At 35.0% G+C, this 15,679-nt stretch overlaps 1 protein-coding gene across 2 annotated transcripts in view; it reads right to left on the bottom strand.

The window, feature by feature from the left end:
• PTH2R (parathyroid hormone 2 receptor) overlaps positions 1 to 15,679 on the bottom strand; it is an 88,213-nt gene that overhangs the window by 34,079 nt on the left and 38,455 nt on the right. For both annotated transcript variants that reach the window (XM_047770479.1, XM_047770480.1), the window contains 3 exons: positions 8,237 to 8,334; positions 4,540 to 4,729; positions 3,478 to 3,631 (listed from right to left, as the gene is read on the bottom strand). In XM_047770479.1, the coding sequence (XP_047626435.1) occupies positions 3,478 to 3,631; positions 4,540 to 4,729; positions 8,237 to 8,334 (442 nt within the window). The remainder of the gene's footprint in view (positions 1 to 3,477; positions 3,632 to 4,539; positions 4,730 to 8,236; positions 8,335 to 15,679) is intronic.

The following is a 15,679-nucleotide window of genomic DNA, read 5'->3' as shown; positions in this document are numbered from 1 at the left end:
CAATTTTATGAAGAACAGATTTTATAAATTAAGTATTTTGAAAATAATACATATGATCAGAATAGGCCTACAAAAAAATAAAATATCCTAGAGGGTCCAGACTGCATGCTCCTTGTGTGCTAGAACTTTAATACATATCATGTATTTCAATTATATTTACTGCCAAGTGGATGATCAAAAAAATGTTTGCTAGATTGAGATTTTATACTGAATAATAAAATTGGAAATGTGGTATCTTCTGATTATTTCCAGATAATACAAAATATGAAAATATTCTACATGAAGCCTTGGCAACAGGGTCACAACTATATGGTATCACCAGGAAAGATGCCTTTTTTTTTTGTCTTTTTGTCTTTTTGCCATTTCTTGGGCCGCTCCCGCAGCATATGGAGGTTCCCAGGCTAGGGGTCGAATAGGAGCCGTAGCCACCAGCCTACGCCAGAGCCACAGCAACGTGGGCTCCAAGCCACGTCTGTGACCTACACCACAGCTCACGGCAATGCAAGATCCTTAACCCACTGAGCAAGGCCAGGGATCAAACCCACAACCTCATTGTTCCTAGTCGGATTCATTAACCACTGAGCCACGATGGGAACTCCAGGAAAGATACTTTTATATGATAATACATACATTCTGGCATTTCATCTGACAGGTGAAAATTAAGAATGGCTGTTGATACAGAGGTAAATTATCACATTCAATAAGAATGAGAAAGCAAGACTGACATCTTTTTTTCCTACTATGTTGGACATTATACCCCTAGTACTTATTTATCTTACAACTGGAAGTTTGTACCTTTTGACTGACACTTTTTAAATACAGAATTTTTAAAATGTGTAGCTGAAACCAAGAGTAAAGTGCCTTATGTATGAGAAAATTGAGGCAGGGATAGAAAATATTAAGGTTATAGTTGGCTGAAAGAAAAGAAACCTAGCCATCATTAGAATTTGCCTTTACTCCTTTGTACATCTTGTTTTGTGATGCAGATGTACAAAACGGTCATTTAAAATATCTGCTTGCAATTTACTAAGGCAGATATGGCAAATGTTCCTCCTGAGATTATAATTTCTTCCCTGCCCACTTCTTTTTAAGAATCAGAAAAAGCAATGTAAATAATGTAACTCCACACATCATTGCAATGTGAGTAATGAAGTACTGAGTATTTATCTACCTAAAGAAGGCTAATTGGGTCCAAATGAACAACAAAGGAATCCAAGCAACTTCTCTTCTCTAATGAAGCCAATAAATCACCAGGTTCACTATGGATTATTCTAGCAAAGGATTTTGCAAAGCAGCTGTTTTGATCATTATTTTTCTTATGGAAATTTGGAAAAAATGAGTCTGAAATAAAAATGATATTTTAAAATCAGGCTCTCAGTGTTGAGATAAGAGAATAATAGTCTATTAATCAAATAGACTTGGATATTTATTTCATTAAATAGTAATTTTGTTTTAGTAGCAGGGAGATATTCTTTGAAATATATTACCATTTTTTTAATTACATATGCCCTAGCCTAGAGTATTTTTTAATGGAGTTGCAAAGAGAGATGTTGTATGTGTGTAGAGCCATAACTCTGTATAAAGATTGATTGTTAGTGTTTTAAATTAAGATTGCATGCAGAGAGTTCCCTTCATGGCTCGGTGGAAACGAATCCGACTATCCATATATCCATGAGGATGCAGATTTGATCCCAGGCCTTGCTCAGTGGGTCGGGGATCTGATATTGCTGTGAGCTGTGGTGTAGGTCACAGGCACAGCTCAGATCCCACATTGCTGTGGCTACGGTGTAGGCCAGCAGCTGCAGCTCTGATCCAACCCACGGCTTGGAAACTTCCATACGCTGCAGGTGCGGCCCTGAAAAACAAACAAACAAACACAAAAGATTGTATGCAAGATGCTTTCTTAGAGTGAACTTCCATGTAAATTTACTTGCTTTCATGCATGTTCCTAAACCATTTGATAAAATGAAGATTTCAAGAAGCAAAGCTTATCTACTCTAGCTGTCGTTCCTGTATCTACGGTCATCATTCCTCTGCCAAAATTTTTACGGACAAATTAATACAAGTTGTAAAGGAAGGTGAGAACCTCATACTTGCACAGATGCTCCCTGGAACTCTAATTTTTTAACTGTCTTTTTCATAGAAAGATTTGAGAACCGGTTTCCCGAGTTTCAATAATGCAAACTCCTGACTTGAAGGAGTGACAGAGTGCTCGAGCCCAAATAAGAGTTGATGGGGAATCAAACCAATACGTAAAGAAAGAAAAACAAGTTTATCACTGGTGTGACCAGTGTCACACTAGACACCCAAAGGATAAAACAGAACTCAGACAAATTCCCTGTTGAATTTTCTACCAACTTGTGGTCATTATGAGGGTACGCAGAAATAATTTTGATTGGGAGACCACCAAACAGTTGAGAAAATTTCCAAAGTACCCTAAAAAATAAAGTATTTCTTTTTTTTTATTTTAGTAACTGCTGGTCAAAGATAAGGGAGAGCCCTAAAACAGCCAAACTGCCTTCAGAAATAAAATAGTACTCACAAAATTTAGTGTTTCGTAGCAAAGTGTTACAGTCAACTGACCCTTTGTCTTCTTAAAGGTCATTAACCAACAGGAAGTTCAATATTCCATACTTCACATTTTCAAATGTTAAAATAATGTTAAGGCAAAATAGGCAAAGAAATATTTTGAAGGGGAAAAAAACTTCAAATTTAATCCGGAGCCACTTAGTTAATTTTTTTTCCTGTGCTAAACACCTCATAAGTTAGATATTAAAATAGCAATTGTTAATCCTTCTTAATTTTAACCATATATGAGTTTTAATTTCTCTCAAATTATAACAAATAAACAACATCCTTTCTCCACATCACTTTGAGTTACTGCCTAGTTACTGACAAGGCATTTTGGGAATGTGAGATGAATATCCTTTTTTTTAATTATTTATGCCAAAAGTAATTTGAATTATTTCCTTCCAAAAGACATGGTAAATCTACATCATTAGTTTGTAATTCATATCATTAAATGCAGTCAAGATGGTCTCATAAATCCCTTTCTGGGATTTTCATCATATGACCTAGAATTACCAATCAAAGATGCATCATTATAGCTTAGAAATTCAAAACTCAAAATTTTCAGGATGAAATTATTGTTAAATCAGGACATTGACATAAGACATGAGTACAGCAGTTCTAAATGCATGGCTAACAAGGTATTTCCCCCAAAAAATCCTCTCAAGATTCTGGCCTTAGAACACTAACCCTAAGTTTAACATGAAAAGTTTGTGACCACTGGGAGGATTATAGACTTGATCTTAATAATTTTTCTCAATAAACAGTTAAAGAGAAAGGAAGGCTAAAGATAGGATGGAGAGGGATCATTTCAGGGAAATGGCTGAAAGAATGCTAATGACAGGCAAGACAGAAAACCCCTAAATTCCATACTCTAGTTGAAAAGGAAAGGAGAGAGAAATGCCTTACCCCAGCCTATCAAGGTGAAGCCCCACAGGTACTTGGTGTCCGAAAAGAACGCGACAAAGATTAAACTATGCAGATAGAGACCTTCCACCAAGATCCAATAGTAGTTTGTAGCCAAGAAGTAAATAAACATCACAACAGCAATCTTGCACCCAATCTGTTACAAATAAACCAACATTGTACTATATTAGAACTCCTAATTGCACTGGATGTCAACATTAGACCGCTAAAAAGCAGTTCTTCCATTTCTTTTTTGTAATCTACTAGCCCTTGTACATAGGAAGGTCAAGATTTTTGAAAGAGACAAAACAAAGTTATTTTAACATAGCATTTCTAAGACTACTGGTTTGATTCTAATTTTAAAATAGGACTTTTTTCCCTTTAGAAGTTATAAGAAATTATTTTTATGCTTATAAAAATAATACTTGATCATCAGAAAATGTTAGGAAAGTACAGAAAAGCAAAAAGAAATATTATCCATCATTCTACCATGAGTTTATTTTATTCTCGCCTTTTTCATGTCCTAAAAGTTAATGGCTTAAAACAACCATTTTAAATGTTTTATGAATCTATGGATTGGCTAGTTGGTTCTGTAATCTGGTTGAAGCTCAGCTAATCCTGGCTAGGCTAGGCTCACTCATAGAGGTCTACCTTCAAGTGGCACACCGTCACACCCCCTTCATTCAATTGCGTTAAATAAGTCACAAAGGCAATCCAGAATCAGACAGTAGACATGCCAATGAATTACAAAGCAGAGATACTAACAGCATTAATTCACAACATCAATACAATCTACTCGACCTAATTTCCAAATACATTGCTTCAATGGTGATACCACTTCTAATTAACCAAATTATTGGGTGCTTCTACTTACTAAATACCATGAGGACATTTAAGAGCAAATCAAGTTTCATGGAAATCTTACATGAGAACAAGCCTCAGAATCTACAGTAAAAGAACTAAATGCCATGGGTTTTTAAACTCCAGGCTTCTGGTTTTGCAGGTGGGCTTTCTCTCTGTTCAAAGAGGTGAACCATGACAACAGCTCAAGGTGAAAACACTTACATATTGTGATTTGTCCACAGAAGGCAGTTCTATGGAACTTTGTAGGTTGCCTTGCATTATCAGGGACTGCAGCTCCTTTACTCCTATGTGAGCATGGACCACTTTGTCCTTGACAAAGATGCTCGCAGCTCTCAGCATGAAAGACACAAATAAGTGCATGTGGATATAGTTCCTAGTACAATGCAATCGTCTATGGAGAGAAAATATTCAGTATTTAGATTTGAATAAAATTAGAAATGGAAAAAGAAAATACGTAAATGAACCAAAACTCCTCCCCCAAAAGAAGGAATAGAATAAACCTGAACAAAGACAGAAACAACTGGGGTCAAAAACTAAAATGTAAGTTTTTGAGGCTTAATTTCAAATTTATCCTGATCTGCTACCATATTTATCCAGATTATGCAGCGTTAAATATTAGGCGACATTATACTATAGCATTACATTACACCATAGACTGAAGTAATAAATCATTAATGGAGAACCACCTCGAACAGGGTTAAGTCTTATTAAAATTGAAATGTTCACATATTCTATACATTCTCTATAAGAAAAAGTAAGATATTTTAACAGCGTTGCACAGTTTTATTTCCTAGGAATGTTAGAAAACAAGCTTCCTGTAACGTAAAATGCTTGGAAATTATAAAAGGGTCTTAGAAACAAATTAGGTCAGTAACATACTTGGGAGTATATTACAGCACCACTAACTAGTACAGAAAACTAACTCCAAAAAAAATAGTTTTTTAAGTTTGATCCATAAAAAAGCTCTAGGAAAAGGGATGTATAATCTGGTCAAAAGGCAGAGCTCTACTATTGTCTGATTGTGAGAAAGCACAGCTTTCCTGTACAATGAACACACATTACTGCTTCTCTTCCAGAAAAGATGAAATACTCAAGTGTAAAGGAGTAAGAAATATTTTCATCAAAAAAAATGTTTTAACCCAATAATATATTTTTTTATTTCATAATATAGAAAGAATCCACTGTTAAATAGTTTGATAAACTATTATACAAACTGAAGAATTATGACCTAGTCATTTGTACCCTCCCTGAAATTTCATGTAGCTTTACTCTTATAAGTATTTATTATTCTGAACAGCCACAGCTAAGTTTCCTGTAATGGAATGAACTCTGGATCAGAGTCAGAGATGAAGGTTTTGTTTCCAGCTGGACCACCTATGGACCTTGTGACTGTGGACACTGCACTTCAGTTTCTTGTCTTTCAAATAAGATATAACTGCCAAGCCAAATACATGAGGCTATTTTGAGGAACCCCTCTACAACCCCACAAATGTGATCATGTTATGTTTCTACCTAAAAACTTCCCTGTACAGTACCATAGAAGACAAAATTCAAAGTCTTTGACAAGAGCCTGCAAAACCTATTGCCACAAAATCTAGTTTCTCTCTGGCCATTTCTACATGGCCCCTCCTCCCTGTGCATCAAATGTTGCATTCTTCTGTATGGGAAACTTCTGTATTCCTTGAGTATGTTTTGCTGCTTTGTGCCTCTGACCTTTGCACGTTCTGTTCCCATCATCTGGAATGTGCTGAATTCCTTCTCATCATTAAAATCAGCTCACATATCAGTTGTATTGAGAAATCTCCTTCCCTTGTCAGTTTTGGACTAGTCCATAAGTATTCCCAAAGCTATTTATGAGACCTGCATTACAATAATAACAATATTTTATTTGATAATCACTTCATGTGTCAATGTCTCCTAATGATGTATACACTAATTTTCTGGTCTGCAGCATATCTTAACTTGGCCTCTGCCATTGCCAAAAAGGGTCTATCACATGGTAGAGAAAAATGCTTATTGAAAAAATGGACCCTAAATCAATAAAGCAAAAGCTTTGGAAATATAAACTACACCATTATACCACTATTAACTGGGCAACTGTGTTAAAAGAAGTAGTTGGAATATTATAACTAGTCATTTATTTATTAATTCAACAAATATTTATTGATCACTAGGACATATTAAGTACATTGCAGCTACCAAGAGTACATAGTAAAAAAAATAAATAAATGCCTACTCTCGTGTGGCTTTACATTCTAGAGGGAGAGACAAAAATATAAAAAGATAAATAAATGAAACATCATATAATACATTAGATAGAAATACATCAAAGGAGAAAACAAACCAGGAAATAGGTGTGAGAAGTTTCAAGGAAGACTGTAAAATAATAGACATGTCAAAAAATACATAATAGATAATATATATAATGTAAAACCTTTCTTAGTTGTAGTTTCTGTTAATTTCTAAAACCTCTATTTCAGTTTCCTAATGTATCATCTAACCTCACTCCTTTTCCCACATGTAATTTAGCACTAAATTTTATAAATTGTACAATTTCAGTATACCTTGAAACTGTGCATTTCTACCCAATCCCCAAGGCCACTGCCCTAGGCCAGGCCACAATCTTCTTGTCCTGACGACTCTACCAGCATCTGCCAAATGGGCTTCACCACCTCACACTCCACCTTACCATGCAAGTTATGTTTCATGTCTCTCATCTGCTTAAACTCCTTCATGGCTCCTCATTGGCTCCTCGGATGAAGGGCAGATTCCATACACAGATCTCAACATAGTCTCAACCCCGCTCACCTCTCTAACCTTAGTGCACGTCACTTGCCTACACCAAAATTCTAAATTCTCAAATATTCTGCACTTTTTCCTGATTTAAACTTAGGTTTTTGGAGTTCCCATTGTGGCTCAGTGGAAATGTACCCAACTAGTGTCCATGAGGATGCAGGTTCAATCCCTGGCCCCACTCAGTAAATTAAGGATCTGGTGTTGCTATGAGCTATGGTGTAGGCCAACAGCTGTAGCTCCAATTCGACCCCCAGCCTGGGAACTTCCATATGCTATGGGTGTGGCCCTAAAAAGAAAAAAAAAAAACAAAAAAAACCTTAGGTTTGAAACTCTCTCCCCAGTCTCCTCTTTTGACTAAATGTTATATATACTTATGTATCAATTGAGATTTCAGTCATTTGGGAGGTCTTCCTTCTTGTGCCTCCTCTGACCTCCCAAATCACTATAAACCACCTGAATCACAGCACTTTTCAAATAGTAAACTAATTATTTTCTAGGCTCCTTGGGTTACAAACCAACTTCAAGCATCATCCTATAAAACATTGTTCAGTTTCATCTCTATATTGGTGATCAGAATTCTGTGTTGATTTAGATTAAGTTGAACTGGACAAAAGTTTAAGTGGGTAAAAAAAAGCCAACCAAAAGCAATACTACTTCTTTATCTATGATGTCAAATCATTTAGAGATACTTAAAATGAATGGAAATTCATTTTAGGAGCCCAGTGGCACCAAAATCATTTGGGAAAAAGTGAAATAAGTTTTAACATGATGAGTGAAAATTTTTGTGACTCATTTGACTATTCTCTGCCTCAATTTGCAAACAAAACATACTGCAATGCAGATCTATCAGCTTAATTGTTTCATACTGCTTTGATGCTTTAAATTTTTAAACAAAAAAAAAAAAAAAAAAAAACAAGGAAAAACCTTGAATGGCTCATGAAAAATAAATTGTCAAAGTCAAAGAAAATAAAACTAGGCTGAATTCAAAAAACTATTTGTTTGGGCAAAATAACTAGAGGCACAGATTATATGCTGTCTGTCCCTTCAATGGAAAGGAAAGGGAACTGCCCCTTCATGGAGAAAGTGATGGGACATCACTCACCGGAAGTAACCAATGATGAGAATAGCCACAGCCAGGGATCCAAAGGAGATGGAGTAGCCAATAGTGTACATGATGTAGAGGCGTTCAAAGAATTCTTGCTGAAGGGCAACAGATTTAATCAGAAAAGCACCTCTGAACAAATATTTTGATATAGATAAACTGAAAAATTGTGCTTTTAACCTCTCAAAAGAAAGGCAATGTGCTGCCACCTTCATATAATATAGATTATTTTCTGGCCTTACTTTTTTATTCCCTAAATTCAAGTCAGAGTTAAAGATATAATTAAAATATTTGGCAATTCTTACTGTGTAAGTGGGGCCAAATTAAATGCTGCAAAATTTACTTCATATATTTTTGCAGTGTTAATTTGAACTAATTGGAATTGTCTATCTAACATGGGACATTTGGAGTAAATAAAACACATATTACAGGACCATTTTAAGAGAAATGTGGTTTAAAAAAAAGGAGAACATGTCACTTTTGGAATTTTATTTCAAGTTCTTTAGCTTTTTTTAATTGAGCTGGAGTTTACATGAAACAAAATGTACAGATTTTCAATGAGCAGTTTGATGGGTTTTGAAAAACTGAGTTCACTGTGCTGCTTGCCAGTCAAAAACCCATCCACCATCCACCCCCAGGTAACTATTGTTCCAATTTCTGTCACACAGGTTGCCTTTATCTCTTCACATACTTCATATACTTGACTATTCTTAGACTTCTTAGAATTATATAGTGTATACTCTTTTGTCAACATACTGTTTTGATATCCACTGATATTGTTGCTTGAATCAACCATTAATTCCTTTTCTTTTTTTATTTTAAAAATAACTATAGACTCAAAAGAAGTGGGAAAGATAGTAAGAAAGGTCCCGTGTACCCTGCACCCAGTATCTCCCAATGCTTTCATCTCACATAATTACACTAAAACATCAAACCAGGAATTTGGCATTGGTGCAATTCTTGTGTTTGTAGTTCTATGTCATCTTATCACATATGTAAACCTTTGTAACCACCTCTGCAATCAAGATACAGAACTACTACATCACCATGAAGATCTTTCTTGTGCCATTCCTTTACAGTCATACCCACGCTGTTCTTCCCCAACACCCCTGTCTCCAGCCAACCACTGAATCTGTTTTCAATCTCCATCATTTTGTCATTTCATAAATGTTATAGAAATAGAATCACACAGAACATGATCTTTGAGATCAGCTTTTTTCGCTCAGAGTAATAACCTCAAGATCCATTCGAGTTGCTGCACATACCAAGTTTGTTCTTTTTTAGTGCTGCAAAGTACTACATGGTATGTATTCAACCTCCATGTATCATATATATTTGAACTGTTTCAAGCTTTGTAGATAACATACAGTTGGGTCACATTTTTTATAGACTCAATCTCTATTAATTGGTATACTTAGATAATTTGTTTTTAATATAATATTGATATGTTAAGGCTAAGTCCATCATTTTATTTTTTTTTTTATTTTCTGTTGTTTCATTTCTCTGTTTTACTTTTCCTGCCATCCCTTTTTCACAGAATTTCATTTGGATGCATATTTTTGTATGCTACTTTTGGTGGTGGCTCTAGGTAATATATAGTTTAATGTGGACGATTTGATCATTGAATTTTCACCCTTCTTCTTTTCAAACTAAGTATTGAAAGTTATAAATTTTTCTCTATATTCTGCTTTCACTGTTTCCCACAATTTTTTATATGTATTAAGCTTTCCTATTTATTCAGTTCAAACTTTTGCCATTGGTCATGTAATTTCCAACTATTTGTGAATTGTTTACATATTTTAGTTGATTTCCAATTAATTCTTTTGCAGAGAACATACTCTGTATGATTTTAATCATGAGTTTTATTGAAACTTGTTTTAGAGCCCAACATACATTCTACTTTGATAAACTCTGGTGTGTACTTTAAAGGAATGTGACTTCTGAAGTTATTGTACAAAGAATTCTACAAATGTCAATTTAATCAAATTGTTTGAAAAATATTCTATAGAAAGCTTTGTCCAATTGGAACTTTGAAAAATTTCATTGTATATTCTTGCCTCCTTTGTTGTAGATTAATTGACCATATGTGCATGGATTTATTTCTGGGCTTTCTACACTGTTTCATGGATCTATATTTCTGTTTCTGTGCCAGTACCACACTGTTTTGATGACTGAAGCTTAGTAGTATAACCTGAAGTCAGGGAGCCTAATTCTTCCAGCTCCATTTTTCTTTCTCAAGAATATACAATGGGAAAAAATATATTCTTTTCAATAAGTGGGTGCTGGGAAAACTGAACTGCTGCTGTAAAGGATGAAATCAGACCACTAACACCATACACAAAAATAAACTGAAAATGTTTAAACACTTAAATATAAGACCACATACTTAGAGGAAAACACAGAAGAACACTCTTTGACATAAATTGCAGCAAGCTTTTTTGATCCACCTTCCAGAGTAATGAAAATAAAAACACTGTAAACCAGCTATAATGAAAAAAATAAAAATCATTATATACTAAAAAAAAATTTTAATAATTAGAATAAAAGAAAATAAAAACAAAAATAAAAAGAGTCCTGATTAAAAACTTAAAAGCACAGCAAAGAAAACCATTTAAAAAAACCCACAGAATGGGAGAAAATCTTTGCAAACAAAATGACCAACAAGGGATTAACCTCCAAAATATAAACATCTCATACAGCTTTATATCAAAAAACAAACAACCCAATTAAAAAAGAGTCAGAGGATCTAAACAGACATTTCCCCAAATAAGAGAGATGACCAAAAAGCACAGGAAAAGATGCTCAACATCTCTAATTATTAGAGTAGGACAAATTAAAACGACAACAAAGTATTAACTCACACCAGTCAGAATGGCCATCATCAAAAACTTTACAAACAATAAATGCTGGAAAGGATGTGGAGAAAAGGAAACCCCCCTATACTGTTGGTGGGAATGTAAATTGGTACAACCACTATGGGAAACAGTATGGAGTTTCCTTAAAAACTAAATATAGAACTACCATATCATCCAGCAAACTCACTACAGGGCATATATCCAGAGAAAACCATAATTCAAAAAGATACATGTCCCCCAATGTTCTTTGCTGCACTACTTAAAATAGTCAAGACAAGAAAGTACCCTAAATGTCCATCCATAGAGGATTTGATAAAGATGTGATATATATATATATATATATATGAATATTATTCAGCATAAAAAAGAATGAAATAATGCCATTTTCAGCAAGATGCATGGACTTAGATTATCATACTAGGTGAAATAAGTCAGACAGAGAAAGACAAATATCATATAACTAATATATGGAATCTAATTTTAAAAAATGATACGAGAACTTATAAAATAGAAACAGACTCAAAGATTTTGAAGCCAAACTTATGGTAACCAAAGGAAAAATGTGGGGTGGGGAAGGATAAATCAGGAGGTTAGGATTGACATCTACACATTACTATATAAAAAATTGGTTAAAAGGACCTACTGTATAGCACAGGGAAATCTACTCAATACTGTGTAATAACCTATATGGGAAAAGAATCTGGAAAAAATTTTTTTCATCATGCTGGAATTTGGTGATTTCTCCCTTTGGCTCTGACAATTTTTGCTTCACATAATTTGAAGTTCCCAAATGCATGTATACTTAAGATTATTTCCTCTTGGTAAATGGATTTTTTCATAATATTGAAATGTCCTTCCACCTCGGTAATACTGTCTTATCTACTTGGCCACACCAACTTTCTTATGCTTAGAGTATGCACAGCATGTACCTTTTTCCACCCTTTTAATTTCAACATAATTGTTTTCTTTACATTTATCTGCATCTTTATATTGAGAAATAAAATATTCCCTGTCATATCAGTAAACAAAGGACATCACAGTGGTCAGAATTTGCAGCCACCTCCTAGGGTGAACTGGTGAGCCCTGAAGGGATTTTGGAAGGAAACAAAAAATACCTGCCATTTAGCAACCTTCAGGCTGTAGCCCCACCCTAAAATGAGCCCTGAAGGAACTCGGGGATGTAAAAAATCAGGATACTGGCCCCAGATAGCTGGGGTGCATATCAAAGGAATGATTTCAGTGAGCACATGCACTTGCATCTCCCCATACTTAGAAAAGCACTAAATTCTTTAACTTGAAATACCTAGTTTTAACAGAAATCTTTGTTCTGACTACCTGTCCCTTGTCCAAAACTCCTACTATTCTAGCTCCCCCTGCTTTCTCAGAGTACTTTTCTCAGGGTTACTTGAGATGCTGCCTCCTCAGCTTAAGTCCTCAGCTTTATCCCCTGAATAAAACAACTCTCAACTTTAAGGCTGTGCATATTTTTTTAGCCAACAATATTTAGAGTACATGCCTCAAAGATAGTATACCATTGAGTCATGCTTTTATTATCCGTTCTGACATCCTCTGCCATCTAAGTGACTTGTTTAGTTCACTTACCTTGAATGCAATCATGGCTACGGCTGGGTTTAAATCTGACATGTAGGTATCTGCATTCCATATATATCCTATCTTTTCTTTGTTCCTCTGTACCTATTTCCTTACCTTTTATTGGGGGTGGAAGGTGGGAGAATCAATCAAGTATTTCTTAGTATTTCATTTGTGTTATTTTTAGCCATTACTATAGACACTTGATTATTCATCCTGAACTTATCAGAGCCTACATTTAATATATATTTAATAATGAACTATTTCACCATATAAATAGAACTTTACAATCATGTACACAATTTTGATCCTCCAGCCTTTTTCCCTTTTAGATTTTGTTCTACATAATTTATAAGCCCTCATAAGAGGCTATTACGTTTGCTTAAAGCAGTCAATGGACTTTTAAATGACTTAAATTATAGATATAAAGATAATATAAACATACCAATAAATAAGGATATGTATATAGCTTTGTTTATTATTTCAGTCTGTCGTTTGTATCCACATATGCACTTATTCTGGTATCCCTCATTCCTTTCTGCCAAATTATGCTTCCATTTGATAAATTTCTCTTCCACCTAGAGAATTAAGTGTTTCTTATACCGAAGTCTTATGAAGATGAATTCTCTCAGACTTTTTCTGTCTGAAAATATCATTATTTTACTGTTATCTTAATGAATATTACTTTAAAGATAGCATTCCATTGTATTCTGGCCTCCATTACTTATTGCTCTAAGACAGGCATCTTTTTAATTGTTGCTCCTCTGAATATAATGTGCCCTTTTTTCTCACTGCTTTTAAGATTTTATTTTTACCTTGATTTACAGCAGTTCATCTATGATGTGTCTAAGTATGATTTTCTTTTTATTTGCTCTGCCTAGGGTTTGCTGAATCTCTGGGACCTCTGGATTGGTTTACTTCATCCATTTTGGAAAATAATTGGCTATTGCTTTCTCAAATATTTTGTCCCATTCTTTCCTTCTCTCTTTACCTCTAATTTCACATGTATTAGATAATTACATATTATCTTAGAGTCTCAGACGGTTTTCTTTTTAAATTTTTTTTCTCCTAATGCTTCAGTTGGATATTTTCTATTAACCTCTCTTCAAGTTCACTGATCTTTATCATGCTGTATCTAGTCTGCTTCTGAGAATATCAAATAAATTCATTTTTGAATTGAATATTTCAATTCTAGAATTTCCATTTGGTGTTTTGTGTTGTTTTAAAGTTTTCATTCCTCTGCTTATTTTCCCATCTGTTTTATGCACCTTTTTCACTAAATCATCTAACATATTTATAATAGTTATTATCAAGTTACTATCTGCAAATTCCAACATCCAGACAATCTGGTTTTTTTTTTCTGCTTTTGTTTCTACTCTAGATTTGGGGTCCCTACCTTGTAATTTTTTATTATGTCACAGGCACTATAAGTAAAAGAACTGTAAGGACTGAGGTATATAATATTAACAGCCTGAAAAGGGCAGGCCTCTTCCTCTATTAAGCTTCTTGGGTGGGTGGGCTGGATTACTTTGTTGTTAAACTGGGACTGGGTTTGTTGTAGTTTGGAGGTTTTGCTTCTGTTTTTATGATTCCTTTCATCCTGGTTTTAGGTCTTGAGAGTAGAATTGAGACTTTTCCTTCAACAGACCCTAGGATTGAAGCACCAGCAGCCTCTAGCGGCCATTACATGGGGTTTAGTCCATCTGACAGTTTTCCAAGCCACAGAAATCCTTCTGTTTTTTGAACCATCCATCAGCTTTGGAGCTGCTGGGGATTTCACTTTGCTCTCCAGCTCTGCCCTGGGACTTCTGCATCTATGAAGTTTCTCCACTAGCCACTGCCTCGCTTTAGATGAAGACCTCTTGTGCCTAAAAAAGATCTTTTTCAGCTCTATTTGTCAGGCTGCTGCCTTTCACTCGGTGAGATTTGTCTTCTTAAGGATTTCTCTCAGCTTTCAGTCCTTCCCATGCAATAGTCATGCACTTGGTGAGGAACCCAGATACCTCAAGAGATGTCTCTCAGCTCCTCTGTTCTGTCTGATGCCTTCAGCTTATGCCTACTTCTCACTCTGCGAGGTCCCCATGCACATCTCTGGAACTTTCTCTTAGCCCACATGCACTGCCCCCAGCCTTTCGCATACTGCCTCCAGGCACGCAGTAGAGACCCCATGGGAAAGAACTGGCTGATGAGTAATAGCTCACTGTGACTGAGGTTCCATCCTTGGAGTTCTAAGCCTTTATGCCAGTCCTTGTCTGTTGAAAGTTGTTTTACAGAGTCTGGCTCTTTCTTTTTATCTTATTCTAGGACCTGGTTCTGCCTCTTCTACTGCAGACCCAGGGAAGAACGCAGCCATGGGTCTCTATTCCCATAAGAAGGGCTTTCCCACTTCCAGAATTAGATTCATTTAGATTTCTTACCATCTGCAGCTCAATGATGTGTTTTTACAAATTATTAATTCTGCTGCTTACTCAACTTATTTATTGTTGCAACTTCCTACATCCCGGCTGGAAGCAGAAGACTTTGTCTTTTGTCCCTTTTTTAAAAACATTTATTATGTATTATTTTCTGTTAATAAAATGTTAAACCCTTTATGGAAGATATTTGGACAACGTGTAAATACAAAGAAAGAAGGAAAAAACTCCCTAATTCCCACAAAGCAAAGAAAAAAAAAAAACAAAACACTGTATTTTACATCTATCTTTTCATTCTATTATCTCCTTTTGTTTTGAGCATTTGCATTCCAAATTCGTATACAAGTTTATTACCTGAGTTTTCTTCCAGGTAATTGTATAACAAAAGAATTTCCCAAGACCACAAACTCTTTACACAAAATATATATTTGAGCTTATTTAAATAGTTCTGCATTGGAAATTTAAATTCCTCAGGATATTCACTACAATAATTAATAGCTTAATGAGTATTTTTCTTTCATTTGGTTCCCTCCACTTCAAGTCTTCATGCTTGAATCTTAGATGTAAAATTATAAGATCAAGTTAGG

This window comes from Phacochoerus africanus, chromosome 3 (assembly GCF_016906955.1).
Source record: "Phacochoerus africanus isolate WHEZ1 chromosome 3, ROS_Pafr_v1, whole genome shotgun sequence".
Taxonomy (NCBI): Eukaryota; Metazoa; Chordata; class Mammalia; order Artiodactyla; family Suidae; genus Phacochoerus; species Phacochoerus africanus.
Note: the sequence above shows the minus strand (reverse complement) of the source record. Positions and strands in the feature narration are given on the sequence as shown.